Raw genomic sequence first — 27751 nt, 5'->3', positions numbered from 1 at the left:
GACGAGGATGAGGCTCCTGACGCTGCTGCCACGTGCAACCTAGCTGGCGAGCCAGTTTCCCCTCATTTTATAAGGGCGCTTGCGACCGTCCAGGTCGTCGATTGAGCCTAGCCACTCTTGCCACTCGAAGGTCCAGCTCAGCAAGTTTCAGTGTCTTCACCGACCGACGCCAGACAATGGCTAATGCTGAACCCCGATGGCGCTGGAATGACATTCCAGACTACGAAAACCTCACCCAAGAAATCCTCGAAAAAAGGCTGCGACAAAAGTTTGGGAACTGGAAGTTTTATGTCGAGGTGACTTGCAAGTCTTGAGGCACAGACACGATGTTTCAGCTGACGAGATCAGCGGAGAGCACAGACATGGCGATTCTGGGTGCCTCGCGACCTCTCAGTCGTGAGTCGATACCAACATCCAGCCCTCAGGCACGGCCATAACCGAATCGTAGGAAGAGAAAAGACTGTTGCAAAATCCACACGCTTGACAGAGCGTCCTTTGCTCCGGCTTGTCGTATCCCCGAACCAGCGACAGAGAAACCAGGATGAGAAGGCGCCGAGAAATGACGGCGAGAATCTTGCCTTCCCCCTTCCCTCCCCCTTCCCTCCCCAGCTGCCTTCCACCCTCCCACCACTTGCTTGATTTCCTTCATCCCTGAGAGCAACAAGGCAGACTTGGCCTGTTGGTGGGGCTGGTGGTCTTGTGGGCTAGTGGGCAAGTAGGCGCAGACTCCGCAACCGCCAAGGGGCTTAGAGGGTCGAGCGTCACGAACACGACCCGTGGGGGACGAGATCGGTCTACTCTGAGTAGCCTCGATGGCGATATGGGGGGCTGTGTGAGAGGATATATATTCTTGAACTACCTCTTGGAAACCACTGTATTTCCCCTCTTACACCGGTCTCTTGACCAATTGGGATACCCCCCATACCACTAAAGCAAAACGATGTCGCTCGTTGATTTCCACGCGTCTTGCCGCCGGGCCCAGGATTACCCCGCCAACCTGATAGATGCTGGCCCCTTTTACCCATCTGTCCAACAAGAATACAGACAAGCGTTGGCTAGAAGAGCCCCCAAGCTGTTCTGTCCCGAGAACAGAGCTGCTGTTGAGCTCTTCTACTACGACGACTCGCGCGGGACCTTCGAAAGCAAGACGTCACGTTCTGTCGACCTGCTGAGACAGCAACTCACTGCCTCTGCCGGCCATGTCCAGAAAGACAAACAATGTCTGTTTGTCTTCGTTGGCGCTCGCAACTCCCGTGATGTACTGTACATCAGTCAAGACATGATGACCTGGATCCTTTCGGTCTTTCAAGTGCTTCCCATCTTCCTGGAGTTTTTATTCGCATTTGGCCAACAGCTGTACGCGGTGGACTCGCAGTTCAGTGGCTTCAGAGAGGACAGGCGGCTCGAGCCAGGCCTCCAACGAAACCCGATCCCAGAGCTCGACCGTTCCGGGCAAGACTTTCAGATCTGCTACAATCTGAAATCGTTCGAGCGCAAAGACGAACTGCAGTGGCCCTGGTCGAATCGACAGGTTGTGGTCTTCCATTCATTTGACGTCCAGAACGGACATGCAACATGGATCGTTGTCAAGGCAAATGACATTATACGCGGCCGGCTCAAAGAAGTGTCGGCAACTCTGCTGTCCAAATCCCCTGACACGTATTCCAGCATCGCAAAGAAGTTCACCAACTCCCTTGCTTGTCACTTGGTGATTGTCGAATGGTGTGGAGAAAACTGGAGGTGGTGTATGAACGACATCGAAGAACAACTACACACACTCAAACGTCGTGCTTTGGTGGACAAGGTCGCGCCTGTAGCCACTTTCGCAGGCCCTACAGAAACGATCCTAGCAGGCAATCAGGGTAATACTTTGGCTCCAAGGCGTACCTGGACTTTGCGCGCCGCTCGCACTCGTACTAATACTACCAACTCCCAAATGGCGCCAGATACAAACTCTCCCCCGCCTCTGCAGCTCCTACCGCCTAGCATTGCCATCAATGTGCCAGATGAGCCGCAGGACCCTCCAAATCTGCCTCCCGAGTACGACCCCAAGAATCAGCACTTGAAAGGGGACGAAGACCAGAACGTGTATAGGATCGAGGAACTTCAAGAGGCGCAGGCTCTGGAAAACATCGTCAATGATGCTGGCTTGGTGCTCAAGAGCGACATTGCCGTCCTCTCTCGGATTGAGGATTTCTACCACCGCCTTGCGACATCTTCCGATCTGGAACATCTGGACCCTACCCTCCGCAGGAGCATGCAGGCATCTGTGGCTCAGTTCTCGCAGCGTGTCCAGTCTCTGCGGAATGACCTAGGCATGCACCTCAACAGAATTGAAACCATTTCGAAGCTGATTGCCGAGTGCAAAACCCTCCTATACGGGATCGTCGAATACCAAAGCATGCAGGCCAACAAAGCCTTTGCCTTGGAGGCACGCGCTTCGGCGAAACGGATGGAGGAGTTGACAGAACAAATGAAGCATCTGACGCTCAAAACAACATTCGAAACTGTATTGATGAGGATCATTACTGTAGTAACAGTGTTTTTTCTGCCCGCAACCTTTGTTTCGACTCTCATGTCGACTGACATTGTCCGCTTCAGTCCGCAAGACTCCAAGATCACATCGGGCAGCACTTCTCTGGGAGCAGTCAAGCTCTTTCTCTGTCTGACTCTCTCATTGATGGCCGCGACATTCGGTTCTGGGTTTGCGCTCTACTGGGGAGCCCTCCGCTACGGCGGATAAATGCTATCCGCAATCGGCCTCTGCGCGACAACAGGGATAACCATCGAGACCCCGGGGCATTGTGCTCCTAAGGTTGCTGCATGTCTCCATCACAAACTCAATTTCTGATATTTGGTCGTTGAGCCGTGTAGTTTCGAAAAATCTGGACCGTCTTGAAAAGGGAGGCTCTTGATGGCCCTTTTGGATATCTTGTACAGCAAGGCTCGAAATCCACGTGTTACTTTGAGAATCGCGAAGCAGCTCTTGAGTGGTGGGCAAATCTGGAACGGAGAACGAATCGTACTGACGAGCGTCCTCTTGTTTCGTGGCACGACACCACCGTCCTCTTCACTGACCTCTATTTGAAAGTATCTTACCTTTGCATGATTATGATCTTTGCTGGTGGAAATGTGAGCGAATTATCGTTGTGCATTTATTGCTGGGCTTGATGTCTAGGGCTTTCGATGTGTTTTCACGACTTTATGACATGAAACAACCCCTTATAGGACGCGTCAAAATGTTTGATGGGGACGGCAGCATCACTGGTGATAAAAAGAGCAGATTGCGGGTGACTTTCAGGTTGTTGTAGCGAGTAGCGGGATGGTAGGTAATGTTGGACCCATGTTATATTTGTTATTCTGGTACATGGTGTTGTGAATTCGCGACAGAGCTTCTTGCGACTTTCAAGTGCAGGACTGGGATGTAACAGAGATGGTCTTGCGGTTGAGTACCTCCAATATCATCTGTGTCTTTGTCTTTTTTAAGTTCAAATGGGCTCGGCTGACGGGGACCCCGGGGGGGGGGGGGGGGAAGAGGGGGGGGGTGGCCCGAGCCTGCTACAGGTAAGCCCGGGCAATCCCGGGGCTTGTTAGCTTAGTGCTTGCTTAGTGGTAAGGTCTGGTGCGCAAGCTTCTTACTACGACTTGGTCTCTGGTTTGCAGCCCTAAGCAAGTAACTTTGCTGTTGTGAGTTGCCTTTCAGGACTTCGATCCTCTAAAGCATTAACGAGAAAGGACAACTCAGCCTTCACAGGAATTACGCCCTGAGCATTGTCGTCGCAAAGTCGAGCTGCATTCACCGCCAAGGGCTAAATCGACGGCATTGATATCAACGAGGTTGAAATGTGCAAAAAGAGAGGAATTCGCCTTTACCATCAGCCATGTTCGAATGCCTGAAAAATACGATCCTTGGTGAGCCGCAGCACTGGCTGTGCTACAGGAAAGGCGACCAGGCAGACAAGGCCATTGCTACTCGCTATGTACCTATGTAGCGCTGCCCCGCCCAATCAATCAGTCCCAAGGGAAAGCTTGATGGAGGGGCTGTGGGCTGTGGGCTGTGGGCTGTGGGCTGTTGACTGTTGGCTGCAGTATGAGGCTGGTCACCAGTTCAGTAGCTCTTAACCGAGTCTGGCCTGGTCACTATCGCGTTGCATGCGCAGTTCAAGCCCATGAGGCTGGCGCTGAACGTCGACGATGCCTCCTTCACTCTCCTTCTCGAACCTCTGTCTGGACCGTCGAAAGATCGGCCCTATCCAGCACCACCGACGTCCCAGAACCACCTTCTATGTCCTCTTGTCGCTACACGGTAGCCATACCATCCATCCGCTGCGATGGCAGCGGAACAAGGCTCTCCCCAACCTGACCTGTTCACCGACCCCGAGATTCAGTCCTTTCTGACATGGAAAGAAGAGAACAGTTGCCAGGGTATAACTTTCAGCGACGGATCCTCCTACACGACATGTCAATTCGTCCCAGATCGAGCAATCACCGAATACTTCGACTGCAGCCGGGATAGTAGTTACTCAAAGGTCAAGAAACTTGTCGCAGCGGCGACCATACACGCTTCCAAGCCTCCACTGGACGTGCGTGCCCTTGCGAAACACTGTCCCAAAGTCTTCACTATCCTGGTGACCATCGGCCACTCGCAGTATATCGACTCCTTTGTCAGGGAATCGACGCTGCGCGACAGCAAATTACCCTTTCTCTCCGACAAGCGAGACCTTTTCCCTAAACTCGGCGGCGGCGCAACGTTTTTTGACGAGTTCTACAAGACCCAGTGGCAATTCTGTGTGGAGGCTTTGAGCTACAGTCTCGCACCCGTAAGATTTGAGAACGACAGAATCCTCCCAATTACCTCGATGCAGAAGGTGGACAAGAACGAGGGTTCAAGCGCCTCGGTCCACAAGGTCACAATCCATGAAGAGTACGACGAATTGTGCAAAAGTTCAAATGCCGAAAACGTGAGCATATCCCCGTGCTTATATCAATAATGTCGTCTAACTTGAATTCTACTAGGACCCGCATGAATACGTTGTGAAGTCTTACTACCCTCTCGGGGCAGACGATTACTATTCTGCCGAAGTCGAGGCATTTCGCAAACTGAACGAGTCATCAGCACCAATGCCCAACCTGATAGGATTCTATGGTGCTTTCACACAGAATCAAAGTCGTCACATCATTCTTGAATATGCCAACGTCGGGACTTTGGAGGACTACTGGAAAAAAGTTCAGCCCCCAAAGCTAGGACAGGACATAGTGACTTTGTGGGACAATTGCTTTAAGCTTAATAAGGCTCTCGTGCAGATACATGAGAACACAGGCACTGACCGCACGGGACGGCCGCAAATATTCCAGGGGTGAGTTTCCAATCCTTGTCGGCGATTTTGGGACACTCAAGGAGTTGCTTCAGTACTGACACTCTTGTTAAAGCTGCCATGAAGATATCAAGCCGTCTAATATCTTAGTCTCTGGTGATATCGACAAGAAGCCGTACGATGTTCGGTTCATGCTCGCTGACTTGGGTTTGAGCCACTTTTCGGCTATTGTTGAGAGCGATCATAGTGTCACCAGAGAGAGCAGAGGCGGCTCACAAGCTTACGGTGAGTCCCTTTACAGCAAAGCTTGCGGTATACGTTACTGATGGTCTAGGCGCCCCGGAGCTGAACCGAGCGAGAAGCACCAACCACCACCCCCACATATCCAGGGCCCCTCAGAGTGGTGACACATGGTCACTCGCCTGTGTCTACAGCGAGTTCCATGTGTGGACCGTGGATGGATTGGAGGGCAGATATGGAGTGCGCAAATATCGTCAGGAGAGAATGAGTGACGCGGGTGTCGACAAGACCATGGGCGCTTGTTTCCATGATAAAACAGGACATCTTCTAGGGAAGGTGAAAACCTGGCACGCTGACTCCCAAAGGATATGCGCGAGGGAGGACTCTATAACGCCTATCCTGTGGGAAAAACTGCTCAAGTACATGTTTGAGCCGTCACCGTCGTCTCGCCTCCGGGCGCATCAAGTTCTCCGCCACTCCGAGGACGTCATCGAAGAAGCTCGACATAAATTGCCACCGCCATCGGCATACGACGAGTCCGAGACCGCACCATACCAGCAGAATGGTTCGAGGCCAATGACACCGCCACAACTTCCTCCCGAATTCCAGTACCAGCAGTTGCATGGCCAGAGCTATGTCGGATATCCTTGGACCCCTCCGGATGATCATCGAATCGAGCTTCCTCATAATAGGGACTGCGATCACAGCCCAAGACTAGCGCAGAGACCTGGCAGTCGTGATGCTGACAGCTCATCTCTGAGTAGAAACGGCAACCGAGAATCATCCTTGTCAATATGTGGATTTGGTCGAGATTCTTTCACCCACGGAAGCGCCGGCAGTTCCATTTATCCAGAGCCTCAAGACAAAGGTCTTGATCAAGTGAAGATGCCACTTCACGACAGGGCTCAGACAGAACTGTTGGCATCAAGAAGTGCCGACGTCGTCCACACCTCCTCGAATTTTCATTCTACACTCATGCGAAGCCCCACAACCCCCCTGGATACCTTCAGTCGCCGTCATCAACCTTCATCCCCAGGTGTAGAAACCCTTCTGGAACCTGCAGAGCTTTCCGACAAGGCAAGAATCAAAGGGAAAGAAAAAGCGGTAGACCCGACCCCATCAGGCAGCACACATAACAAAGCTCCGACCAAGTCCTTGACGGTGAGAGAATTGATTGACTGGGTTCAACAAACGCAAGAGAGGAGCAAAAGAAAGTTCCGCCGGCAAGAAAATTTTCCCCTTCCTCATGAGAACGAGCTTATTGGTCAACTGAAAAAAAGAGATCACGTACGTTCCCACGTTGCAAACCTGTAGTATCGCGCATCACTTACGCAGACATAGGTCTTTATATTGGACGACAGCGAAAGCATGGACCCATACTGGCCCGATCTCACCCAGCTTTACGGCAGCCTAATCTATATGATCAAGAAGAAAGAACTCGATCCCAATGGAAGCGAGCTGCGATTCATCATATCTGACGAACGGAAAGAAGAATGGCACACTACCAGGCTCAAGAATATGGTCAGAGACAGAGGTAAAAGCCTCAATGGGGAGTCTGACTTTGCTCACCGACTCGACGAAATTCTGGAAGCATATCAGAAAAAGCTTGCAGCCAACTCGGATACCAGGCCCATAAGTCTATATGTCTTTACTGATGGTAGGTGGCAACCTGGAGACCGTCAGCTGGACGCCGTTGCGCGTTCCATCAAGAGACTGGTGGAGTACCTCGAGAAACGAGGCAAAAAGGAGGGAATGGTAGGCATTCAGTTTATCAGGTTCGGCAATGATGAAGGTGGCATAGAGAGACTCCGATGGCTGGATGAAGACCTGAAGGAGGCCCGGGGGTTAGCGAGGGACATATGTGACACAACAAGTGCCGACGGAAATGTGTGGAAGATGCTGCTTGGGAGCATCAATGGCTATTGGGACGCCGACTGAGAGTATCAGGGGCTGCGGCTTGATGCTATCCCGACAATCCGTTAACTGTGGTGCTGCAGCAAGTCAATCCGACAAATTGACTGAAGCATATCTGAGCCGCCGCAATTTCATACGCCAGCATCTCGCCACTCGCGTACACCCTACAGCCTTCCAAATCCGCCTTTTATCGTCTGTCATCAGTCTGGTTAGGTGGAACACACATCGATGGGCAAAGGTCGAAAGCCCGACGAGACCTCTTTTGCTGGGGAACCATTTCGGAATGACGCAAGGCTTTCGCGTCGAGTAGTGATTGACCGTTTACCTATCGAGGACGACGCTAGAATATCGCAAATGCGAGCCCTGCGCGATCCGGTCGCCATCGGCCGATGACGCCGAGGGATAAACCAGTATATGGCACCTTCACAGATTGAACATCGCATTCTTTGGGCGTTATCTTGTCTTCTGTCACTCTCACTTATGGAAAAATCCGTCTGAGACGCCGCTGAATCGAAAGAAAAGTTCCCTATTGTGGAACGGGATCCTTTGCGCCGACTCAGAGGGGCGCAAAAAATTGGCGAATACACCTCTCCGCTTGCTACACCCTTTGTGAAAGCAGACTTCTTCTTAAGAATTGCCAAGCGTATGATGATTGCTGTCGAGGTCTCCAGGGGATGAACTTGTTGGACTGTTTTTTGTGGTTTGAGAAATGTCGACTTGGATGACCAGACTGATCCTTTTCGCGCCAACGCCGCAGACTTGCACAGTTCGGCAGCGCCGCGGTGAGAAATGTTGGACGAAACCCTCCGAAAGAAGTGGTCGTCAGTCTTTAATCGAGGGTCACGCTGAGGTCGAGGAAGGGAATTCGAAGCTCGATTCCAGGGAACATGCGATGTCAATTGCAGGGTAGTTTTGTCACTTGCAGGCTGCAATTTTCCTCGTGTTCCACGCCTCACGGTCGATATCTTGCACAAGATCAATGGATGTTTGGGTCGTCTTTGAGAACGGGGCCACGGAGGAGTGAACTGAAGCCTTGAAGAATGGATGTGACATTCCAACTGATCGGAGATCTAAATATGGCCAAACAGGAATAAGATCTCTTATTCTAGGACATGGGGTAGTTCAGATGAGAAACCACATCCGGGTCCGATCGATGCCATTCGTCCTGGCACTGGAGGACGGAAGGAAAAGCGCTGTTCTCATCAATTCAGAAAACCTTAGATGATGATGATGATGATGATGATGACGACGACGACGACGATAATGTTGATTATAATGATGACAAGGATGACGATCAAAAGCTCACAGCTTGCTATACGTCCATAATCGCTTGAATTCGTCGACCACGGCGCGACTCTCAACCAGCACGCCGAGTTCCTGGCTCGTCTTCCAGCTCGCGGCGTCCATGTTGCCACTGCCCAGCAGGATCCTCTCGTCGTCGACGATGGTCACTTTGGCGTGCAGCTTGACGGGGATTGACTCCTGGCCCTGCCCCTCATCCTGTTCGATTTCGTTTTCTGCGTCGTCACGTTCGTTTTCTCGCAGCACTAGTCGCCGTTGCAGCTGCGCACCGGGCCCGTCGTCGGCATCGAAGAAGAATGTTTCCAGCAGCCCGCTCGCCCCCGCTCGCTGGGCCCTGCTTCGGAGTTTCCGGATACAGCGCGGCGTCGTTGTGCCGGCGGTGACGAGCTGCTCCGCGGTCATCAGGGTGCGGTTCGTCCATATGCAGACGCGGACGCCGCGGCCGAGAGCCTCGGCCAGGCACTCTAGGACGGCCGGCTCGGTCAGGTTCGGCGTGAGGATGACGATGCGGGTCCGCGCCGTGGAGAGCAGGTGGTGCGTTGCCTTCAACAGCGGCGTGGGAGGGAATGTGAGCGGGGCGCTGGGCAGGCATGGAAAACGGCCGAGGAGGACGCGCGGTTGGAGGTGGTTCGGAAGAGCCGCCGGAGTGTGTGGTGAAGGCAGGAGAGTTGTTGGGGCCGGCGTGTTCGGATCTGCTGCAGCAGTGGGATGGGGGGGAGGGTCGGGACACTCAGGCAGCGGCGGAGGCGTCCCTTTCTCCCAGAAGTCGGCATGGAATTGGCGTAAATGGTCGACGACGGGACCGGTCAAGGAGATGGCCACCTCGAACCAGCGCTCCCACGAGACATTGCACGAGGGAAATATGGCCAGCGTGCGATCGACGATGACGTACTTTGAATGGAGGATGCCCCAGGGCCAGAAGAACTTGCGCACGACCCGGAGCTCAAGCCCCTTGACCTCGTCGGGCTCGGGCAGGCCGAGGAGCTTCCCCCAGCTTGCAGCCTGGTAGAACTGGCCGTCTCGCGGCGTGGGCAAAAGCATGTTCCTCGCCAGCGAGCACGACGAGAAACATATCTGCACCGAGACTTTCCTGGAAGATGACGACGATGAAGAAGATGTTGACGTCGCCAGCACGCGCCGCGACAGGTCCTTGAGCGCCTCGCAGATCTGCGTGCGGGCCGTCGACGCCGCGGCCCAGAAGCACGTTGCCAGCACGACCTCGTTCTGCGCGGCGCGAATCGCGGGGATAATTGCGGACTTGTAGATGCTGGCGCCCGTCCCCGTGGTTAATGACTGGGGAAGATGGTGAGAGGGAGAAGGGGCAGTGCTGCTGAGTGTGCGTCGTCCTTGGGAAATTTCGTCGATGTAGGCTGCGCTGAAGCCCGGAGATGCCGTCATATACTGCCACTGCTGCTGAGCTGGCTGCACCAAGGGCTCCTCGCCCTCCATGGATGGAGAGGCGGGTGTCCAAAGGGACCAGAGTCTCGTACGGAGTACACGTACTATCCAGCAAACTCTTCTCTCTGGCTCGCTGCTGCTAAGCTGTTAACTAGCTCGACCATGCGGTCCCCGAGAGCTCCCCTCTCCCTCGCCTCGAAGGATCGCAGATAGCTAGGTAGAGAGAGGGGGGAATTCGGCAACGACTGTACGTACCTAACGATTGCTGTAGCGAGCAAGCTAGCTTCTACAAATCAGAAGCAGCTTGAATAGGTGGGGGCACGCGACGCGTTGGCGGCGCGAACGGGTTCTGTATGGCTATGGAAGCGTGCTTGACACCTTCGCTTTGATACAAGTCTGGTGATCAAAGAACACAAGTAAGCACTCTACTGAATGTGGATTGCACCGTGTGGCGTTGACTCTGGCCTTGTGACGAAATCTCCGTAATTGACACTTACTTGTAGATACCGAGTGGTCCCGCATGCATTAGCCGTGGTACGGTCGACATGTATCCCGCGCATTAGTATTTTCTGTGGGTCCTACGACATTCGGGATGAAAAGGTCGACGATCGGAGAGCGAATTGCAAGTATGTAGATATATACGGAGTATGTGGTCACGTAGTGCAGAGTCAATCACTAACCATTATCTTCTCACTTGTAAACTTCGACAACCTTCACCCTCACGCCCTTGGAATCCAGTTTCGGGCTCGGCAAGAAGAAATCATGCTTCAACTCCACATCCGACCTGTCGGTCTCGAACAGTTCGAACCGGAATCGTCGAAAGAGCGTCGCCATGAGCAGAAACAGTTCCGCGTACGCCAAACTGGGCAGATAGTCCTTGGGTTAGCTCGATAGAAATAGAACTCGCTCGCGGGTGTGACCCGGCTGAGGGTCAAGACACGTACTTTATTCCAAGGCAGCTCCTGCTGCCTTTTCCAAACCCGACAAAATAGCGATCAAGAGGGGACCCATTTGGCGCTTTGGGGTTCCCCAGCCATCGTTCTGGAATGTACGAATGCGAGTCGGGGAAGATGTTCTCGTCGTGATGGACGTCCACAATCGACATGCCCACAACCGTACGCGCAGGTATGGTCCACTGCTTGTACTGAAGCGGCTGATTGAGCACACGAGGGTTGCGAGCGGAAATGCCATAAGATAGGCGGACAGCTTCGGTGATGCAGGCTCGAAGGTAAGGCAGTTTTTCGACTTCTAGCAGGTCGGGGATGGTGGACGCATCGGGCATCACTTGAAGAATCTCGTCGTGTAGTCGCTTGTAGATCTTGGGATTGTTCACAATGTGGAATGACGCCACGCTCAATGCCCAGGCTGTTGTCTCGAGGCCTCCTCCGATGACTGTTTGAGCTTCATCCGCCATGCGGCGGTTTCCCTTATCCTCGGGCGGGAGAGAACTCTGAAGCAGGTCGTGGAAAATGGTCCGATGGGACGATTTCCCCTCACCCAAGTCATCCCCTTGAGTCAGTAGTTTGATCATATTCCGCAAATCCTGTGTCCGAGCGTTTAGTGGGCACGAAATTCAAAGACTTGAGACACCCCAACCTACAGCCTGAAGCTGCAGTAGACTCCCCAGAGCCGGCTGCATTTTCCGAACCAGGCCATCCGGAAGAGAATTCAAGAGCTTGTGCTGTTTTCAGCATTCACGAATCAAGCCGGTGTGGTCGAGCCAAAACTCACTGGATGGAACCAGGGGAACTGAACCGCGACATGGCCAAATTCGCCGACTGCCATGAACGCAGCATGGAAGGATTCTGAAAAATCTGGAGAATCCAAGTGATTATAGCAGATTCCAAAGGAGTATTCCGTGATTATATCGCCGGCAAACGCTGGAAATGCCTCGCTCAGGACTACGGGAGCGCCCTTGGCCTTGTACTCACCAAGCTTCTTGCTTAACAACTCAGCCTTCTGGCGAATGACCGGTTGGAAGTCCACGATTGACCGTTTAGAGAAGCTATATTGGCGTCAGAAATTTCCTTGAATCCGTGTCCAAAGAGCCATCGTCCCCAATTCGAGGCATGCATTTTGGAAAAGACTCACAAGGGGTTGAGTGCCGCACGACGACGACGATGGAGAGCAAAATCTGCAGTGGTAATGATCGAGCCATGGTTTCCGAACCTCCCAGCAGCCCATTCATGCTTGTCAACCCGTGGGACTTTGACATATAGCTCATCGAAAAAGTCACTATCCTTGATATGGATCTCGTCTGGCGCGACTCGCACAATGGGGCCTTGGTAGTGATCGGTCAGCCAAGTCTCTACTCAATAACACCTGGCACTAGAAGCCGGCCATACCATACTGCTGGTGCATCTCATCTATCCTCCGTGAGTACTGGCCTTTCAGGACGACCTCGTAGTAGAGCTCGTACCATCGTGATAAGGCGGCCGCTTTCGGTCCGGGAAACTTTGCGATGGGCGAGAGGTACAGCCGGTTCACAACAAGCGACACCAGATACAGGAGCCATGTGGTCAGTAGGATGGTTAGAGGTGTCGTCAGAGAGCCCTGGGACAGAATCTCGAAGTATGCCGAGGCCATGGCTGAATGTTTCACACAGCAGGATGGATTGAAGAAAATGGAGAGGTCAAGGATGGGCCAGTTGCGAAAGGTGAATCAGCAACGAGATGGACCGATCGCCTGGTTGTGTGTGGGCACGGGATTGAAGCTGATGCTTTAGCTTGCTCTCAATGGGACACCTACATACAAACAGAAGGACATAGATAGGTGGCACCAATGGACGAACAACACCCAGTCCTCGCGTAGATGCAGCATGCGTGGGGGGTTGCCCTAGGCACCTACGAGGCCAAAGTAAAGGCGAGATGGAGGAGATAGGCACCTGGAGGGAAGGTCGTTTAGTGAGGCCCAGGGAGCCGGATATGCACCTAAGGGCCTGCCGAAGCACTAACCAAGTGCCGCCAATCCACCCCCAATGGCACCAAAACCTTACGCCGCAGTAGTTAAAGCTGGGCGGGCCGCTCCGAAGCCCTCAGCAGCTTGTGTGCACTACCACCCACTACCACCACTTGCCGTCACTTTCCTCCTGTGGCCATGTACATATGCTCTCTACGGCCCGCTCTTCCACGAGTTTCCCCGCCCACCATTCAAAACATCAGCATCCACTGTACGACGCAGTGAGTGAGCAAGGCTGCACTACGGCTCGATATGAGCGACGCCACCAGACAAAACCCAGAACATTCATCGGAACCGGGCGCGATAGTTGAGCAACCCGCCGCGCCTGATCCGGATGCTGAGATCCAGCCAGACGTAAGAGCAGACAAAGATTCATTGCCCTGGTCAAGCCTGGGTTCTCTAACGCTTGATCTCTCCTTTAGTCCAACGAAGCGAGCGACGCGGACTCCACCCTGGGCGACAACGCCTCGGTCACCAGTGCATCTTTAGCCTCGTCCATATACAATTACCCTTACGAACACGGCAGACGGTACCATGCCTATCGTCAAGGCGAATATACACTGCCCAACGATGAAATGGAGCAAGCTCGCCTTGATCTCCTCCACCACGTCTTTCGACTGGCCCTAGATGGACGCCTCTTCCGCGCACCAATCCTAGCAAGCCCCCAGCGGGTGCTCGACTTCGGCACTGGGACTGGTATCTGGGCTGTGGATTTTGCCGACGAATTCCCCATGGCCATGGTCATTGGTACAGACCTCAGTCCTATTCAGCCAGATCTGGTGCCGCCAAACGTCCGGTTCTACGTAGACGACGTCGAGAGTGACTGGGTCGAGGGAAACTCCGGGGGCGAGACCTACGACTTCATCCACGGTCGTGCCATGGCCGGCAGTATCAAGGATTGGGACAGGCTGTACCAGCAGGCATTGCGGTCACTGACGCCAGGTGGTTGGCTGGAGATGCAGGAGTATGAGACGTGGCTTAAATCGGACGACGACCCAGACCTTAGCCGAACGCCGTATTTGAAACGGTGGCAAGACGAGGTGAACCAGGGTAGCAAGGTGTTCGGTAAGGACCTCGACGTGGCCAAAGAGCAGAGACAACGCCTGATCAATGCGGGTTTCATCGACGTCCGAGACGACGTCTACAAGGTAGGTTCCTTGGCTCTTCCATGAAAGGGGCCACCACTAGTTCTTCCCCCATCTCTCCCCTCTCCTATATGGTCTATAAATCTCACTCTGCTTTCGACAATTTCGGATTGATACCTTCCGCTAACCACCAATCCGTCATTAATTATTCTCACCAGGTCCCCGTCGGCACGTGGCCGCGCGACCCGAAGCTCAAGACCCTGGGAAAGTACCAGCTTCCGCAGGTGTGTTCGGCCATCGAGCCCTTTGCCTTGGGGTTCCTCACACGCTACTTGAATTGGTCCGAGGACGAGTGTCGCGTGCTCGTGGCTCACGTTATCAAGGAGCTGCAAAACTCACAGAACCATCTCTACGTGAACTTCCATTTCGTGTACGGGCGAAAACCGGGAGAGTAAGAAAAAGCGGTTGTTAGTGAGAGATGGTGAAAGCCTGGAAATACAAAAGTTTATCCACGCTCCCTTCCACTCCCTCATTTGTTCTCCTTTTCTTTTTCAAAATTTGATTTCGGCATGCTTTCCAAGCTCCCTGTGTGTTTGTGCACCGACTCAAGGTTGCCCCCCTCCCCCCCCCCCCGGGCTAAGGGAATCTTTTCCTCGCTTAATCCGAGGTGAGCTGTGCCAGGGCACGTCCGAGATTCCGCTCCGTGTCCCCGTTTTGCTGCAATCCGGCTGCGAAGAGGTTCCTGACTCGGCGTTGGGTCTCGGGGGTCTCGACGCAGCGCGCAAAGAGGAGCTGCGACTCGTGCAGGTCGGCAAAATTGGCCACGCCAGCGCGCTGGTTCACAATCCTCTTGACATTGACGAGGGGGAATTTGTCGAAGCCTGCGACCCGGCGCGCAAAGGTGTCGACGAACCTGTCCAGGTCGGCGTCAGGGAGCGCGCGGTTAATCCACCCGTACAGTTCGGCCGTGGGGGCGTCGAAGTCGTCGCTGCCCAGCACAATTTCCAGCGTGCGAGACCGGCCGCACAGAGGGGGCAGCCACTCCAGCCCTCCGCCGCCGGGCGCGACGCCCGCGCCGACCTCGGGCTGGCCCAAGATGGCCTTCTCGCGGCTTGCGAAGCGCATGTCGCACGCCAGAATGAACTCGCTGCCGATGCCGCGCACGCGCCCGCGGATCGAGGCAATGCTGACGACGCCCAGGTTGCTGAGCAGGTGCACGAAGGTCGGCCAATCACCCCTTACCGGCGCATAGCCCGGGATGTCGACTCCTTCCTTTGGCCAAGCCATGTCGTAGTGCGCGCAAAAATACTCGGCTACGTCGCTGTCAAAGACAATCACGCGCACTTGCTGATCCTTTTCGAGATCGTCGAGCAACAGCCGGAGGCCGGCATACAGGTGCGGACCGAATATATTGAGCGGCGGGTTGCTGAGCGTTGCGCGCCAGTAGGCTGGAGAAATCTTTGTAATCCGAAGAGCACTGTTGTTTGCAGCCATATTGATGACGATTTCCACGTGGCTCCCTCTTGCAACAAAGATTGAAAGAAAGAAAGAAGAAGAAAAAAGGACCTTTCTCTTGAGCTGGAGATGAGAAGAGCCACGCACGGTATGGTCTCGAGCATTTTTATACCATCACAATTCGCTGGGCGGTCAAGCCGGATCTTGTCTTTTCAGCAACCAAACTTTTAGACCCACAATAGGTTTGGAATCATGGTATGATCTGTTCCTCGGGAATCAGCATCCATGCTTGTGCTGGGCCAGTCTATACATGCCTGGACCAGGGCCACTGGCTGAGTTCTGCCCAATTAGGTAAACACCCGTCAGCCTCGTGCAGCTCCCACCGGCCGAATGAGGTAACTCACGGTCAGTCTTATGTAGGGTCTTCCACAACCACGTCTCATGAATATGTTTTTCAGGAATGGTTTCTTGCTCACCATAAAGGTGGCAGGCTGATTGGCAAATGTGGCAGTACAATATTGTCCCAGTGATGGTCCCAACTGTGTGCCTGCTCGGCACGCAAACGGCATCACCATTTCCGTCGGACACTCGCCGATCCAGGTACCTGCGGCTCCTGACAATTGCTACTCGGCATCGAAAACGTTATACATCGCGTCCACCGCTGTCGGTATTTGGCAGAGTGTGGGACTGCGCGACAGACGCTGATCGAAGAATCCTGGCTTCTGTCACGGCCAAGCGCACTGGATCGACATATGGAGAAAACGAAGTATATTGGCGGAGCCAGATGAACTTAACGCGCTTGAGCATGGCTTATGAGGAGGCAGTCTTCGGAATTGATGTAAGACTTCTCTCGCACGAGTTGAAACCGTCTTCAGAAGCGGGGTTTGTTCGTTATTGCGCTGGGCCATGGCTAGGGATGGGCCCTCTTGGTTCGGCCATGCAAACAGACTTCTGAGCTGCGCAGCCTAGCATGAGGATTAGAGTCGTTTGAGCCCAAGAGTTTCGATGGCATCAGCTTCGTTTTGGCAGTCAATCTGCTTCACTGCGTCACTTTCGCTTATTCTTTCTGCACTAATGATCTTTCCCAACTTCGACAAGTAGGCTAGGTAGAACACTGAGCAACACGCTGCTTGAGAGCCTAGAGGCTGTCAAAGTGCATAGCGCGAAGTTTGGAGATTCCCCGGAAGGAGCCCCCGATTTGTGGCTATCCTAACAATGGCTACAAAGTGCGTGCCGAAGGAATGCTGGAAACATGTCAAAAACGCTTGCCGCTAAAGGACAGGTACGGTCTTGGGAGCATGATCGGCAATGTGCAAAGGATATGAAACCACGGACTTGCCTCGATCTTCTTGGAGAACAAGACGGACAGCTCCGTCGCCAGCTCTGTCATTTTCGTCAAGATCCCAGTGAGTGCAGCACCGAGCTCAACGACAGCACACTTCAAAAACCAAAAATCCCGTGAGACAAGATGGGGGAGGTCTCTTGGCCGCCTCGACCATTGGTAGCGAGAAATCCATTCAAACGTCGAAGGCGTCAGAAAGACAAGGGCGAAAAGAGGACAGCCGAGCGCCATCGGATCGCAGGACCTCCTACACAGAGTCCCTCTCCTCAAGCCAAGGCCGCAGATGATCGCTGTCCTTCAATCGAGGGCCTGCTAGCTACCTTGATGAATTGTGTTCCCTGAGCAGTAATAATAGCACTTTGATTGGACCAAAACCCCGTTCGCACGGATCTTCACCCCCTAGTCAACTATCGTCAAGCTGAATCCGAAGGCAGAAAGATTTCGTTGGATCAGGGCTCACGACAAGGGGAACCTGAGAGCGAGAATCTTGTTGCAGTGGAGCAGGTGATTGAGCGCCAGAAGTTGCCATGTGGACAGCGCAAAGAGCGCCGCTGAACTTGTCTCATAGGATATTGAAGGAAGGAAGTGTTCAGGAAATTGGCACTGACGCTGACAAAGCAATGCACAGGCTAAAACAGCTCGACAGGCTCCGGCTGAGGCACAAGATTTCGAGGAAAGACAGAATTGAGGCTCTTTTAGAGTTGTGATGGATGGATGGATGGATGGATGGATGGATGGATGGCTGGCTGGCTGAATTGCAAGTGATACATTTCTTTTTCTGGAACCTCAGCTCCAAATGAGCCATGAGATCTCAGCGCGGCTGAGCCCGCCGTTTCCCCAAACAGCCAACAGGCTTCTAGTACTACAAAATCTCTACTTTCTCATGGAGATGTGAATTCTATCAACACATGGCTTTGCGTCGCTTCAGACATCAAATGACAAACCGAAAGGAATAACGTGCCATTTCATCAAGAACCAACCATCGAACCGCATAACTGACCCATCTGGCAATGATGTCGATCAATAGCCAACGCCAAAGTCGAGATGTTTGGAAGTGGAGTGAAATCTAGTGAGGTGAGAAAACTAGGCCGCCATCATGGAACGCGGTGATGCCAATGGTCGGTGTCTTAGAATCCCATGAACATCTCGTCCAGTTCTTCGACGTCGATTTGCTCGGGACTCATCATACTCCAGGAGGCCATGCCCATTTCGATTCCGTCCAGGTCAAGAGTCAAATTCGACTTGGCCACTGGCGCCTGGTGATCAGGTCTGGCCTGGATCATGGGACTGCTTGAAAACAACTTCTGCTCCGGCACGTGGAGGGCTTGATGAGACTGACCGAAGAGAGCCAAGCCCAGTTCTCGGTCCCGTTTCTGGCGCTGTTCCGGGGTTTCTTCCAACACCTCGACAGCTGATGGCTTTTCATCAACCTCGATTGATGCTTGAACGGTAGGATTGTGTAGACTCATGCCACGGGCGCGGACCGCGGTGGCTGTCTCCGTGAAGCCACGCTCGTCCTCCTCGAGTGCGGGACTGGGAGCCCGATTAGATCTACGACGGACGTCAGTCGTACCGTCTGGGTTCAGACTACTCCTGGCGCTGAAGTGGTCGCCAGGGGTTGGAGGCTCCATGGAATCATCCTGATCTAGATCGGGAGAGTATAGTTCTACCTCTGGGCTGGGAGATAGCCGAGCACGATCTCGTTGATCTAGATCATCATCGACCTGGCTGTGATCTGACACGCTAGGGGTCAGGTTCTTGACCGAGAGAACTGGTTGGGGGAGGATATCATTGGAGGACTCAGGGAGCGGCATTCGCGGTTGAGTGGTGAGGAAGAAGAAGACCTTCCGTGGGTGGACCGGGATCAGTTCCTTGGCCAGTGGGCACGGTGACAAAGCAGTCCATGGTCTCTTGAGGTAGAGACTGAGGCGAGAGGAGAGCAATGCAGCCGGGTTTGCAGAACTATTAGACCAAGTTAGTCACAATCCTGTCTGAATTCAAGACCCTTCGGACTTACTGAGCAATGCTGGCATTGGTGGAAGCCAATATCGCCGCCATATCCCTAATGAGGTGTGGCCTGTTCCCCGTCTTCTCTAACTGCTCGATTACAGCGACCACAATGTCATCGTTGATACCGTCCGTATCGACTTTTCGGATCGGAGCACCAAGCTTTGGAGACGGGGGAGGTGTCTGCTCAACAGCAGCAGCAGCGAGTACTGGTGCGGCTGATCTTGGGAGGTCGATCGCAGGCGAGCCGACCTTGGAGCGCGGGGAGGAAACCGGGGACAGAGGTTCTTCGCCATCATGAGAGCGCTTCTGCTTCTTTGTTGGAGGCGGAGGAGAAGTAGAGAGGTCTGCAGGTGGTGTTGTCGTCTTAAGAGCTGGGCGGTGAGCGCGAGAGGCATTGGGCAGATGGATGCCCAGCGAAGGCAAGGAAAGCGATTTCCGACGGGTATTGTAAGGCATGGTGAGATGTCATGTGTCGCCGCTTGTGGAAGACAAGAGGATGTTGTCGGTGGACTGTTGTATAACAGCACAGTGAATGAAGCCGCGACACTGTTGGGCAGGTAGGGGGATGGATGGGCGGGAAGTCGTGTACAACAGTAAACCGCTCTGTAGAGGAGCCCCAAAAAAGCAGGGAATTTGTTTTTGGGATGGTGGAGTTGTCGAATGGCAGAATGATGATTCAGGCTGCGGCGACACCAGTCGAGGGATGGACTAGTGCAGCGTAGCGTTGGACAAGGGAGGGCGAAAGATGTGACAGATGCGCGGTGGGTTAGACGGACGGGTATATGGACACCGGCGCAGTGATTGGAGGATGAAGGGAGCTGGAATGCGTGGCTGCGATGCAAGGAGCCGGGATCGTGGAGCAATGAAAACCCTCCAGCATGGAGCAGGGATCAGCTTCAATTGGCCTTCACTGGCTGCGCCCTCGTCTCCTTGCGTCAAGAGATCTTGAGTCGACCACTTGACTTGTTGAGGTCAAACGGCGGTAAGCAGGCAGATGTAGGAGAGAAGTGTGGTGCGGTCTTGTATGTATTTTGTCTCTTTGTGACAGCACGACTTGCTGGACAGGGAGAAGCGAGAAACGAGAAGCGAGAAATGGCGGTAATGGCAGCCTAGCAGGCGTCCGTGCCCCCTTCGCCTCTGTTACTTGCGCAGCTTCAGGGTCCCGAGAAGGGTCGTGTGAGGGATGTGGGTCGGTTCAAATATTTTCTGGACTGTCCCAGTAGATGTCGATGGTTTGTGGTAAATGCACCGTCAAGGGAGGAAAGGAGTTGGGAGTTGCAACGAAAGAATGAGGTCTCTGCGACTTGGACCAGCAGGAGGAGGAGGTGGTGGTGGTGGTGGTGGTCATAGAGAGCAAGGAGAGAGGGAAGCTCTGATGCAAACCCGGAAGGGAGCAGTGATGGAGGGGAATGAGAAGATGCGCAGGCAGGTGCTAAGGAGGAATCGAAGGAAGAGACTGCACTGGAAGCAGCACGCCACAGCAACAACAACCCCCCTCCAGCAAAAACCCTCGTGGGCGCTCCGGAAATGGGTGCCTGGGCCCTAAGAATGCCACCAAACTGTCACCAGCTGCCACCTACTGTACTTGTAATGGCGAAGTTCGATGCCTGGGATGCCATTCAGCCATTAACTCAGGTCTCCTGGGGATGAGATCCGAGAGCCCAGAGCTGCCCAGAGCCAGTCCACCCTGGTACCAGGCGGCCGTTCTGAGGTGACCGAGTGGCCAAGCTAAATTCGGGGTCATCGTTTTAGCCTCTAGCGCTTTCCATCCGGCCCTACTAGCCCAGGCTAGTGTCTTTGGGGCCAACGCTGAGCGCCTAAGCGGCCTTCCTGCAGCCTCCCTTGCAGCCCTTGCAGCCACTGTGAATAACTTGCCATGACCTGCCTACCCAGTACTGGGCTCGCGGATGCACTTGCCCGACTCTTTCACAAACCGCTACGGTACAACTGCCCGACGCCAGTCAACCGTCTCTCTTGCTTTTTTTACCAGAAGCCTCCACTTGTTTACGTCGTGTGCTTGTCATTGCCCAATACCGGGTACCGCCCAACCAGGTGCAATTGCTATATTCAGCTTCATCCATCGCCGATTTGACGGCAGAGGAGAGAAAGACATCACAGCAAGTACAAGTACAGCAGCAGCAGCATTTGGGCCTTCTGTCGCGGCATTGCCAGAGTGGATTGTGGTGTGATTTTCCAGATGTCGCATAAAAGTCTCCTGTAGTACCCAGTACCCAGTAGTTATCTACTCGATACCTCGTCGCTCAGGCCCATGTCCTGTCAGCTGTGCCGTCCAGGTATCACTTATTACTCTCACTCTTCCTGCAATGCCGAACCACTTGCTTTTCTCGGAGATATCGATAGACTCTACCACGGCTCGCGTAGCTGCAATGGCTGACATTTCTTTCCACCCTCCCCCAACCCTCACTAATCGAGCCGACAACTTACGGGCACCATCCACCAGTTGAAAGAGCAGGTACTAGCCTGTACCGAGTACAGATCAAGGTATGTCATCGCAGAGCCAAGTTTTGTAACGGCATCTCTAGTAAGCGCTTGCTGGCTGGGTGATGGTGTGCGGAAGATAGTTGTAGAGCAGCCAACCTTGACACATTGATGGCACACCAAACACAAACTTACTTCATAGCCTCCTGAGTTCTGGAAAAGCCCGGCTCTGGAACGGGGGAACCAGAGTTTTGCGCCGGACGCATCTGGATGCGCTTGCATGCAAGGTTGCTGCAGTCTCCAGGGGGTGGCTCGGTGACCAGGACGCCAGCACCAGGCCAGCACCAGGCCAGCACCAGGCCAGCACCAGGCCAGCACCTGGCCAGCAACTTGGTCCCGCGAATCAGCGCCCCGCTGCCCCTCCATCCCCTCCCAAAAAAATTATTTACGGAGTAATTTTTTTTCTCACTTTTTCTTTGTCCGCACAATCCCTTTTCTGAGGGACAGATCCTTCCATATTGGGCAATTGACTTGGCCCATCAACACTCTGCCTGCGCCCTGCCCACCACAGCACCAATAGAGGCACGGCCGCATCACGAAGCTTCGTTGCTCTGGACAACGCTGCCCAGAGTTCGGATGATGATGCTCTCCCGCATCTGGCATTACCGAGTAGGTACTGCGGGCAGCCATTGATGTACCTCGTACTTAGCCTTCATTGCCGGAGAGAGAAACGCGCTACGCTATTGCTCTAGCTGGCTCCGAGTGAATTTCTTTTCATAACCAAATCCACTCAGTTCGCTTTGCCATCATGACTGACGTATTCAAAGCAACATAAAAATGTCAGCGAGAAGCGAAAAAAAAAAAAGTCGAAAAAAAAAAACATTTGACTTTGCACGATGCCTCCACAATCCGTCCGCTCCATCCGTCTATTACAGCCGAGCAAAATCCTTATCTTCACGTGATCCTCGGCAAGCTTAACTTCGATGCGCCCCTGTCGAGCCTGCAACCTCATCTGTCAGAATACCAACTTTCGGAAAAGAGGGCGCTGCCCAGAGATGATCTCTCTCCTGGGTGTTCGACTGGCGACACCGAGGCGGTCAGTGTAGACCCGAGGCTAGACAGATCTAACCTCCCACCTCACGCTGTCGAATAGATACCTACTTACCTCTGGAGTTCTGAAACACGGATTGGGCGGGAGAGGTGTCAACTCCACGAATCGAAGCTGGAGAATAGGCGACAGCCCGAGAGATGATTCGCGTGACAGGGTAGGCAGCTCCAAAAGCAACTGAATCGCATGCCACCGAGTCATTCTCGTGGGGTCAATCGTCCTGGTAGGTCAGGCAAGCTCAGGCCAACCCGGCACAGATATCCCCTACTATATTTCTCCCTGGGATGCAATTCTACTGTATGAGATCAGGATTCAAAACTCGGTCCTGCTGTCTTGATCCTTCAGTCTCACCAGTTCAGTCATCTCTCCACATCGCGACTCAGTTCGATCCACACTCGCATAGTCTGCATAGGTCGCTATGTGCCTGGTTGCATTTCCGCCAATCTGAGACTCCATCATCTGCGGCCAAGGAGTGTCATGATGCAATAATCATGCGGAGAGCATATGGTGATGGTTGGGACGTCTCCAAATTCCCTCCAGCTTGGAGTCCGTCGATGGGTTGCCGCAGCACTGCGATGTCATTCTTTCAGCTCTCATCTCGCCGACTATTCACCCGGATCTGCGAACAGAGAAATCTAATTCTTCCCGACTTTCCCGTGACCATAGGGTCATACCATTGCCAATTGGATGTTTGATCTCGTATCATTCTTAAACTACATACCCTGCTCATTCGCTTACATCTCTCGCTGCTCGGCACCTGTGAACTCGTTCTGAGTTCTGTCGCATGTACTCCGCACAACGATGGGAGGATGATTGCCTTGCAGGGTATTGCTGTCATGTTGGGGATCATTGAGCGATAAGCATATAATCTATGTAAAACGGCCCAGCACGGCAGTCTCGAAACTCAACTTTGCGCAGCTGTGCACGCGGCCGAACCCTTGCCCGATGGGGAGGACTTGGCGAATATTAGAAGTCACTGGAGTCGCACTTCCGCCTTGACTCGACCGTCCATCATGAACTCGGTATGTACCAGGCATACGCCGGATAACAAAGCATTACCTTCAAACTTTACTGGCGGAGTTTTGTCCCCCCTGCTTTGCTGGCTTCATGCCTCGAGCCAAGCAGAAACAAGGACTATCTGCTAGGGCTGCAAGGAGTCCGCACGAAGCCGTTGGGAGACTGCTCGTGGGCGGCTCGAGTCTCATAGGCTGGTGATGCCGCAGACAGGATAACAGCGCGTGAGGCACGTGAGGCACGTGAGGCATCGTCCTTCCCTCCTTTTCTCCTCAGCCTCGTGGTCCGTGCCTCGCTCACGGTGTCGGTGAATTCTATTACCACAAACACGGAACGGTGGGCATAGAAACCTCTTGTGGCTTTAAAAATATCATTGCTAAGGCACTTTCGAACTCGGTAAATTCTCCAGCACTCTTTACTCAATTCTTACTGAACCACCCACCCGTCCATCCTTTCACCTTCACACCTTGACTGACGTCAAGTACAGCGTTCTTTCCACCGTCCACGTTCTCCGACCTCCTTTCTATCTCGTCCTCGCTCCTCGGCCTTGGTCTCGGCCTCAGAACGTATTCATAAGTCGTCCCGAAGTGATATCTCTTCTTCCTTTCCACAATCAGCCCGCTATCCTTTACGACTTGCTCAATGTCTTTGTTCCACCAACATCCATAGTGGTCAGCGTGCATTTTTGCCCCGTTGTCCAAGACTCGATTGATGAATCCAAGGTATGACCGGCCGTGCTCGAGGAGGAGGATCTTCCCTCCCAAATCCCCGCCGTGCTCTGTAACGAGCGTGTCTTCCTCCTGTTGCCTTTTCTGTTCTGGCTCCGAGGCACCGTGATCCCTACGTTTTTTGAGATCTTCAAGATGTTGTTGGGATTCTTTCTCGATTATTTTCATGTCCACGCCCGAACTCTTCTCGCCGGGCTGTCTGCACAATTCTCCCAGCTGTTTCAAAAATGCGACTGGGTTAGTCTCGCTGCAAATCCCCATGGTCTGGATGATGGTATCAAATCCACCTTCCGGCCTCTTGATGAGGCTCTTGTCACTAGCATCACCGACCACGAATTGCACGGGCCCAGGAAACCGCCGGTTCTGCTTCGCCTTCTCCTGCAGCGTCTCGAACTTTTTCTGTGCCTGGTCCAGCATAATCTCACTCAAATCATTAAACACCAATCTTTCCACTCTCTTGTCTTCTGGTGTCACCAGAGGATCCAAGGGGTATAGCTCCATATTCCTCCCAGTGCCAGCGCTCACTTCTAGCACGTTGCCCCTTGCCTCTCTGCATAACTTTTCCCTTTTGCTCCGCAAAAACATTAGCTTTTCGGATAATTCGACTTCGTCATCGAAGTTCCTCGAAAGATCCAGCCATCTTGAAGAGACATCGGCGTTTTGCGGAAGATCGAGATTCTCATACTCCTTCACAGAGCGCGCGTAGGACATGTACGTGTAGGCGACGTACGTGGAGAGGAGGAAGCCGAAAAGCGAAGTGATCCAGAAGTAGGTGTTGGAGGACATGTGGATACGCTGTCTCCTGTGTTTGGCGGCGAGCGCGTCAAGGGCATCTTGGGCGGACGCGCGATCGAGGAGGGTCGGTCTGGGTCTATGTTGCGATTGGGGCTGCACGGGTCGAGGGATGTTGGGGTTTGGAATGGTTTGCTTTGTGGAGGCGTATCTGCGTGATGGGAGGTAATAAGAGGAGCTATAGACAGGTCTCACAGCTTTTACAGGTGCCGACAACGCGCACCAACGGACTGAACGCGAAAGAGGCTGCCGCTGATGGAGACATCTTGATGTTGAGCGAGGAGCTACGCGCTTCGCAGAAATGGAGAATGCGAGGTGCGGAATCCTCGAGGATTCCACATACAACCTTGTAGTTTCCGCCATAGCCAAGTTCAGGCACAAGGATCAACTGTACATCTGTTGGACTTTCAGATCGGAAAACGATGCTGCCCGTGTCGAATGGCTGTGCCTAAAATCCAAAATGCTGTTGTACAGCCTTTTAGCCGAGATTGATCCGACCTCGGACATTGAAGGGCGCGCCCATCAGTGAGCCCGCCCTTCATCTGCGGAGAACAACGTCTTGTTGGGTGACCAGCTAGAAGGGGGGCTCATATCTCGCTGTGCTGCGTTCGGTAAGTTTATGAACTCTCGTCGCTCAAAAGCGCAGGGGAGATACAAAAGTCCAGTCCACAATGTCTGACACTCCAGTGGCGCAGCAGATATTGATCGTTGGAGCCGGCGTCTTTGGCCTCTCTACGGCGCTGTCGCTCCTCTCCAACCCCACATACAATGCCAGCCGCATAACTATCATCGATGCCTCTCCCTCGCTGCCCAACCCCTCTGGCTCCTCCGTCGACGCCAACCGCATTGTCCGCGCCGACTACGCCGACAAGCACTATGCCCAGCTGGCCCTCCAAGCGCAAGAACTCTGGCGCGACACGAGGAAGGAAGCCTGGGGAGGCGAAGGCAGATACCATGAGCCCGGGTTCGTGCTGACGGCTGATGAAGACAAAGATGCCTACTTGAGGGAGTCTTTGGCCAATGTGAGAAGACTGGCACAGGAGAGCGGTAGAGATGTGGACTCGAGCAAGATCAGAGAATTACACGGACAGGACGAGATCCGGAAAGCAACGGGCTACGACGGTGTAAGTGGCGACCATGGGTACGCGAACTTTAACTCGGGGTGGGCTGATGCCGAAGCATGTGTTGCGCATGCTTTGAGAAGGATCCAGAGCGAGAGTGATGGTCGCGTTGCCATCCGCCCAGGTGCGCAGGTTGCGAGGCTCGTCTTTTCCGGAAGCGAGTGTCAGGGCGTGGAATTGGCCGGCGGAGAGCAGATTCTGGCAGAGTTGACCATCTTGGCTGCTGGCGCGTGGAGTCCTAGCCTCATCGACCTTCAGGGGCGGTGTCTTGCCACCGGGCAGACGGTGGCGTTTCTGGAGATCTCGCCCGAAGAGCAGGCGGCAATGGGAAACAGGCCGACCGTCATGAATATGAGTCGAGGGACATTCATCATACCACCGAGAGGGAAAGAACTAAAGATTGCGAGACATGGTTACGGATATCGAAACCCGGTGAAGATATCAAAGGGGGTCATCAAACCTGATGCCCCAAGCGACATTGATCCTGGATATGTGGAAGTCAGCGTGCCCAAGGTTGGCATCCCCATTCCGCTGGAAGCTGAAGAAGCCCTGCGGGAAGCCCTTTGCGAGCTTCTGCCTCAGATGGCCAACAGACCGTTCACTCGCTCGCGGATATGTTGGTACTGTGATACGTAAGTCTATTTCCTCAAGACTCTCCACCCCCATCATCCCATCATGCAACACACCCCCAAAAGCAGTCTCTCAACGCATTGAATTTGGAAACAGGCCCAGCGGCGACTTCCTCATCACCTTTCACCCGGATTTCAAACGTCTTTTCCTTGCCACAGGAGGGTCAGGTCACGGGTTCAAGTTCTTCCCGGTGATAGGCGACAAAATTGTCTCCGCGATCCAAGGAACGCTGGAGCCGGAGCTGGCGCAGATCTGGAGATGGAGGAGTGAGGAGGATTTGAGAGACACGATTCAACGCGGCGGAGACGGCGGAGGGGAGTTTACGGGGTGTGAAGATGGAAGCCGTGCGGGACCAAAGGGGATGGTGCTGGGGGAGGAGATGCAAAGGCAGAAATCGAGGTAGGGCAAGGACGATGTCCTTGATCTGCGTCGTGTGGATATGAGAAGGAATGAATGAATGAATGAATGAATGAATGAATGGAAAAAGGCCGAGTGCCGAGTACAGATCAACCGGAATGCACCAGAGTCGCTCGGACGGCAGTGTGAAAGCAAAGCCTTGTGAGACTTGCTGCTCTCGGCTGCCCATTCATTCCATCCATTTCATTCCAAACCCCCGCGAACCACACACATAATCACACAATAAAGTTGTCTCACTCACAGCACGGACAGACAACAAGCCGCGGCGCTGAAACGGTACCGGCCACGGGAAGGCGCGAGGGTGCTACACGCGGACGTGCCAATCTCTGGTCTTCCCCATCTCCCTTTTCATCCCTTTCGAAGCTGGTTCCAGTTCCAGTTCTGGCCGCAGCTCAAGGTCCTCACACCAACAACCGCGACATTCCTGTCCTCTGAATGAAATTTTTTTTTAATTATATTATATTTCTTATTTTATTTCAATTT

The 27751-nt window shown here is 53.6% G+C and overlaps 9 protein-coding genes across 9 annotated transcripts; 4 read left to right on the top strand and 5 right to left on the bottom strand.

Moving 5' to 3' along the window:
• Nucleotides 1–940: 940 nt before the first annotated feature.
• A1O5_09244 (uncharacterized protein) lies at nt 941–2743 on the top strand (the record flags this gene model as incomplete). Its single annotated transcript, XM_007749823.1, has 1 exon — nt 941–2743. The coding sequence occupies one exon, from the start codon at nt 941–943 to the stop codon at nt 2741–2743; it is 1803 nt and encodes a 600-aa protein (XP_007748013.1).
• Nucleotides 2744–4331: 1588 nt separating this feature from the next.
• On the top strand, nt 4332–7493 carry A1O5_09243 (serine/threonine protein kinase; the record flags this gene model as incomplete). The annotated part of the gene is made up of 5 exons (XM_007749822.1): nt 4332–4961; nt 5017–5357; nt 5431–5600; nt 5650–6842; nt 6897–7493. 5 exons carry the CDS (start codon nt 4332–4334, stop codon nt 7491–7493), a joined length of 2931 nt encoding a protein of 976 aa, XP_007748012.1.
• Nucleotides 7494–8771: 1278 nt separating this feature from the next.
• On the bottom strand, nt 8772–10220 carry A1O5_09242 (uncharacterized protein; the record flags this gene model as incomplete). Its single annotated transcript, XM_007749821.1, has 1 exon — nt 8772–10220. One exon carries the CDS (start codon nt 10218–10220, stop codon nt 8772–8774), a length of 1449 nt encoding a protein of 482 aa, XP_007748011.1.
• Nucleotides 10221–10859: 639 nt separating this feature from the next.
• Nucleotides 10860–12755, bottom strand: A1O5_09241 (uncharacterized protein; the record flags this gene model as incomplete). Its single annotated transcript, XM_007749820.1, has 6 exons — nt 10860–11031; nt 11114–11712; nt 11770–11844; nt 11901–12174; nt 12261–12450; nt 12515–12755. The coding sequence occupies 6 exons, from the start codon at nt 12753–12755 to the stop codon at nt 10860–10862; spliced, it is 1551 nt and encodes a 516-aa protein (XP_007748010.1).
• Nucleotides 12756–13379: 624 nt separating this feature from the next.
• On the top strand, nt 13380–14667 carry A1O5_09240 (uncharacterized protein; the record flags this gene model as incomplete). Its single annotated transcript, XM_007749819.1, has 3 exons — nt 13380–13481; nt 13550–14275; nt 14431–14667. 3 exons carry the CDS (start codon nt 13380–13382, stop codon nt 14665–14667), a joined length of 1065 nt encoding a protein of 354 aa, XP_007748009.1.
• Nucleotides 14668–14869: 202 nt separating this feature from the next.
• A1O5_09239 (uncharacterized protein) lies at nt 14870–15706 on the bottom strand (the record flags this gene model as incomplete). Its single annotated transcript, XM_007749818.1, has 1 exon — nt 14870–15706. One exon carries the CDS (start codon nt 15704–15706, stop codon nt 14870–14872), a length of 837 nt encoding a protein of 278 aa, XP_007748008.1.
• A 2430-nt stretch (nt 15707–18136) lies between these two features.
• On the bottom strand, nt 18137–19475 carry A1O5_09238 (uncharacterized protein; the record flags this gene model as incomplete). Its single annotated transcript, XM_007749817.1, has 2 exons — nt 18137–18971; nt 19027–19475. 2 exons carry the CDS (start codon nt 19473–19475, stop codon nt 18137–18139), a joined length of 1284 nt encoding a protein of 427 aa, XP_007748007.1.
• A 4524-nt stretch (nt 19476–23999) lies between these two features.
• Nucleotides 24000–25094, bottom strand: A1O5_09237 (uncharacterized protein; the record flags this gene model as incomplete). Its single annotated transcript, XM_007749816.1, has 1 exon — nt 24000–25094. One exon carries the CDS (start codon nt 25092–25094, stop codon nt 24000–24002), a length of 1095 nt encoding a protein of 364 aa, XP_007748006.1.
• A 677-nt stretch (nt 25095–25771) lies between these two features.
• On the top strand, nt 25772–27254 carry A1O5_09236 (uncharacterized protein; the record flags this gene model as incomplete). Its single annotated transcript, XM_007749815.1, has 2 exons — nt 25772–26853; nt 26948–27254. 2 exons carry the CDS (start codon nt 25772–25774, stop codon nt 27252–27254), a joined length of 1389 nt encoding a protein of 462 aa, XP_007748005.1.
• Nucleotides 27255–27751: the final 497 nt, after the last annotated feature.

The sequence above is a fragment of the Cladophialophora psammophila genome (assembly GCF_000585535.1).
Source record: "Cladophialophora psammophila CBS 110553 chromosome Unknown aczJe-supercont1.15, whole genome shotgun sequence".
In the NCBI taxonomy this organism is placed as follows: domain Eukaryota; kingdom Fungi; phylum Ascomycota; class Eurotiomycetes; order Chaetothyriales; family Herpotrichiellaceae; genus Cladophialophora; species Cladophialophora psammophila.
The sequence above is the reverse complement of the archived record's forward strand: the minus strand, read 5'-3'. Positions and strand labels throughout refer to the sequence as shown.